The following is a 3,888-nucleotide window of genomic DNA, read 5'->3' on the forward strand; positions in this document are numbered from 1 at the left end:
GGCCGGAGGGGAGTTGCGGGGGGCGGTGCGGTTGGGGTCACAGCACGCAGCGTCACCTTGTGCAGCAGCTCCTTGCTGCCTGTGTCATGTACCCGCAGGAAGCGATCCAGCCCACAGGAAGCTACCAGGGGCAGGCTGCAATGACACTGGATACTGCGGATACTCCCGGCCTGGCCCTTCAGGCACTTGAGCAGCCTCCCTGCAGGCAACCAGAGACAAGATGGTCAGCAATGCCCCATCAGACCCGACTCTCCCGCCATCATCTTCCTCGTACCTGCCAGGCTCTGCCCGGCTGATGGTGCTGGAACGGGCACCATCTGTCAACTCCTCAGCATCTCTGAATATTCACAACACTCCAAATAATATCGACTTCTTTGTGTTTCCAACTCACCCAGTGGTGGGTGGTGAGAAATGGAGAGGGCCTCCAGGCCAGCCACGCTTACTTAGCACAATACCAGGCTCTGGTGTCAGGGTGTAGGCCCGTTCTGGGAGGAGAAAGCTAAGTGCTACAAAAGCGAGCACATCATTTTTGGGCCTTGTGTCGCTCCAGGCACTGGAAGTCTTCCAAGTATCTCTCCATTCATCCTATTGAATCTGCTTCCACTGCCCTTTTGCACAGTTTATTGTTCCTATTGAACAGGGTCTGTATTAGAATCACATAGATGTGCAGCACAGAAACAGATCCTTTGGTCCAACTTGTCCATGCCAACCAGATAATCCTGAATTTGCCAGCATTTGGCCCTTATCGGTCTGAACCCTTCTATTCACGTACCCATCCAGATGCCTTTTAAATTTTGTAATTGTACCAGCCTCCACCACTTCCTCTGGCAGCTCCTTCCATTCATGGACCACCCTCTGCATGAAAAAGTTGCCCCTCAGGTCCCTTTTAAATATTTTCCTTCTCACCTTAAACCTATGCCCCTCTAGTTTTGGACTCCCTCACCCTGGGGAAAAGACCTTGGCTATTCACCCTATCCATGCCCCTCATGATTTTATAAACCTCTATAAAAGGTCACCCCTCAGCCTCCGACGCTCCAGGAAAGATAGCCCCAGCTTATTCAGCCTTTCCCTGTAGCTCAAACCCTCCAATCCTGGCAACATCCTCGTAAATCTTTTCTGAACCCTTTCAAGTTTCACAACATCCTTCCTATAGCAGGGAGACCAGAATTGAACGCAGTGTTGCAAAAGTGGCCTCACCAATATCCTGTACAGCTACAACATGACCTCCCAACTCCTACACTCAATGCTCTGACCAATAAAGGCAAGCATACCAAGAACCTTCACTATGCTGTCTACCTGTGACTCCACTTTCAAGGAACTACGAACCTGCACCCCAAGGTCTCTTTGTTCAGCAACACTCCCCAGGACCTCACCATTAAGTGTATAAGCCCTGCCCTGATTTGCCTTTCCAAAATGCAGCATCTCACATTTATATAAATTAAACTCCATCTGCCACTCCTCGGCCCATTGGCCCATCTGATCAAGGTCCTGTTGTCCTCTGAAGTAACCTCCTTCACTGTCCACTACAATTTTGGAGTCGTCTGCAAACTGACTAACCATTCCTCCTGCATTCACGTCCAAATCATTTATATGAATTTTCATGTCAATAGGATCTACGTGCGTTCCAGGTATGGCCTCCTCCTGTTTCTGTGTGACAGGATTGATGGGAGGCTGATCGGCTCTCCTCCTCTCCCTGTCTAGCAGGCACCAGTGGGGCTGAATGGCCTTTGCATTTCTGTCCAATAGGGCTGAATAGCCTCCTCTTGTTCTTACAGTTAGCCCGTTCAGGATATTACATGAGAAAGGCACACTCCTTTCTGCTGGGAACTGGTCAGGCCAAGCCTGGGAATCGGGAACGAGCCCCCCTCACCTTTCCGGATATCCAGGACAGCCATCTGTCCATGCGTGTTACCCACGACAACCGAACTGCAGGAGGAAAACGGCATGTTTAGTGACACGGTGATGCTGTCACGATCCACTCCAGCTCCCCTTTCCCGACCTTATCCCAACTTGTCACCATGGTGACCACCTGGCCTCTATCTCCTTGGCTCCGAGGAGAACGACCCCCAGGAAACACTACCCCCCGATCTCACCCCTGGGACTGTTCTGGTCAAGTGCACCTTCCTCGGGGAGCCTCACCTCTGCCCGAAACCCAGCGAGCAGCCCCTTCCTGAGGGAGCGTCACCTCTGCCCGAAACCCAGCGAGCAGCCCCTTCCTGAGGGAGCGTCACCTCTGCCCAAAACCCAGCGAGCAGCCCCTCCTGAGGAAGGCAGGACAGGCAGTATTTCCGGAGCTCCTGAAAACAAACGGAATAGGACGGACTGGAATTCTCAGTCTGGCCCAGTGGGAGCAGCACATTTCCATCTTTGGACCATAAATCCACCCTCACAACCAATGGCAAATTTCGGTGTGAATTATTCTGTAAGCGGCAGAACCTTTAGCAACACTGACATACAGACAGATCTGGGCGTGCAGTTCCACAGTTCCCTAAAAGTGGCAACACAGGTGGCCATGGTGAAGAAGGCGGCACATGGCAGGCTTGCCTTCATCGGCCGGGGCATGGAGTACAGGTTGGCAAACCATGTTGCAGCTTGTTAGGCCGCATTTGGAGTATTGTGTGCAGTTTTGGTCACCACGTTACCAGAAGGAAGTGGAAGCTTTGGACAGAGTACAGAGAAGGTTCACCAGGATGTTGCCAAGTATCAAGGGCACTGGCTATGACGAGAAGTTAAAAAGACTAGGATTGCTTTCATTGGAAAGAGGGCGACTGAGAGGAGACCTGATAGAGGTCAACAAAATTCTGAGAGGCATTGATAGGGTGGATAGTCAGAGGCTTTTTCCCAGGGTTGAAGTTTCAATTACAAGGGGGCATAGGTTCAAGGTGAGAGGGGGAAAGTTTAAGGGAGACATGTGAAGGATGTATTTCAGACAGAGTGGTAGGAGCCTGGAATGCACTGCCAGAGGTGGTGGCGGAAGCAGGCATGTTGGCGACATTTAAGAGGCATCTGGATGGTTACATGAATAGGGGGGGAATAGAGGGATACAGACCAAATAAGGGCAGAAGGTTTCTTTTAGTTTAGTCAGGACAAGATGATTGGCACAGGCTCGGTGGGCCGAAGGGCCTGTTCCTGTGCTGTACTTCTCTTCTGTTCTTGTTCAAGACTGCAATCCCTGCATGCATTCCCATTCTGGGATCTTACTGTGCAGAAGAGCGCTACTGGGCTCCTGACATTGGAAAAGTGACTATATGTCTCATACTACCATCAAGGACAGGCTAACACTACATCAGATGTTATGTAACCATATGCTGCCCTGTTACTTACCTTACAATCAAACCCTCCCAGGACAGGGTAAGCACGGGGTTAGATACAGAGTACAGCTCCCTCTACACTGACCCCATCAAACACTCCCCAGGACAGGGACAGCACGGGGTTAGATACAGAGTACAGCTCCCTCGACACTGTCCCCCATCAAACACTCCCCAGGACAGGGACAGCACGGGGTTAGATACAGAGTACAGCTCCCTCTACACTGTCCCCCATCAAACACTCCCCAGGACAGGGACAGCACGGGGTTAGATACAGAGTAAAGCTCTCTCTACAGTGTGCCCCATCAAACACTCCCCAGGACAGGGACAGCATGGGGTTAGATACAGAGTAAAGCTCTCTCTACACTCACTTGGCATCAGATGTCAAGGACATGGCAGTTAACGGGTATTCGTCATATGTCATCTCCAGAACGGGTCTGCGCTGTGGACAGCTCGGGTCATAGATTCGTACCTGTAGGAATTGGAAGATCAATAACACTGAAACACATCTAACACTAGGTTATCACATGGGCAGGGGACAGGTCTGTCACTGTGTAACACTGGGGTACAGTACCGGTGG

The 3,888-nt window shown here is 51.2% G+C and overlaps 1 protein-coding gene across 2 annotated transcripts in view; it reads right to left on the minus strand.

Annotated features, from left to right (window-relative positions):
* wdr74 (WD repeat domain 74) overlaps positions 1–3,888 on the minus strand; it is a 10,560-nt gene that overhangs the window by 1,707 nt on the left and 4,965 nt on the right. For both annotated transcript variants that reach the window (XM_048619701.1, XM_048619700.1), the window contains exons 7-9: positions 3,680–3,780; positions 1,871–1,926; positions 57–199 (exon numbers count right to left, since the gene is read on the minus strand). In XM_048619701.1, coding sequence (XP_048475658.1) covers positions 57–199; positions 1,871–1,926; positions 3,680–3,780 — 300 coding nt within the window. The remainder of the gene's footprint in view (positions 1–56; positions 200–1,870; positions 1,927–3,679; positions 3,781–3,888) is intronic.

This window comes from Rhincodon typus, chromosome 43 (assembly GCF_021869965.1).
Source record: "Rhincodon typus isolate 14 chromosome 43, sRhiTyp1.1, whole genome shotgun sequence".
In the NCBI taxonomy this organism is placed as follows: domain Eukaryota; kingdom Metazoa; phylum Chordata; class Chondrichthyes; order Orectolobiformes; family Rhincodontidae; genus Rhincodon; species Rhincodon typus.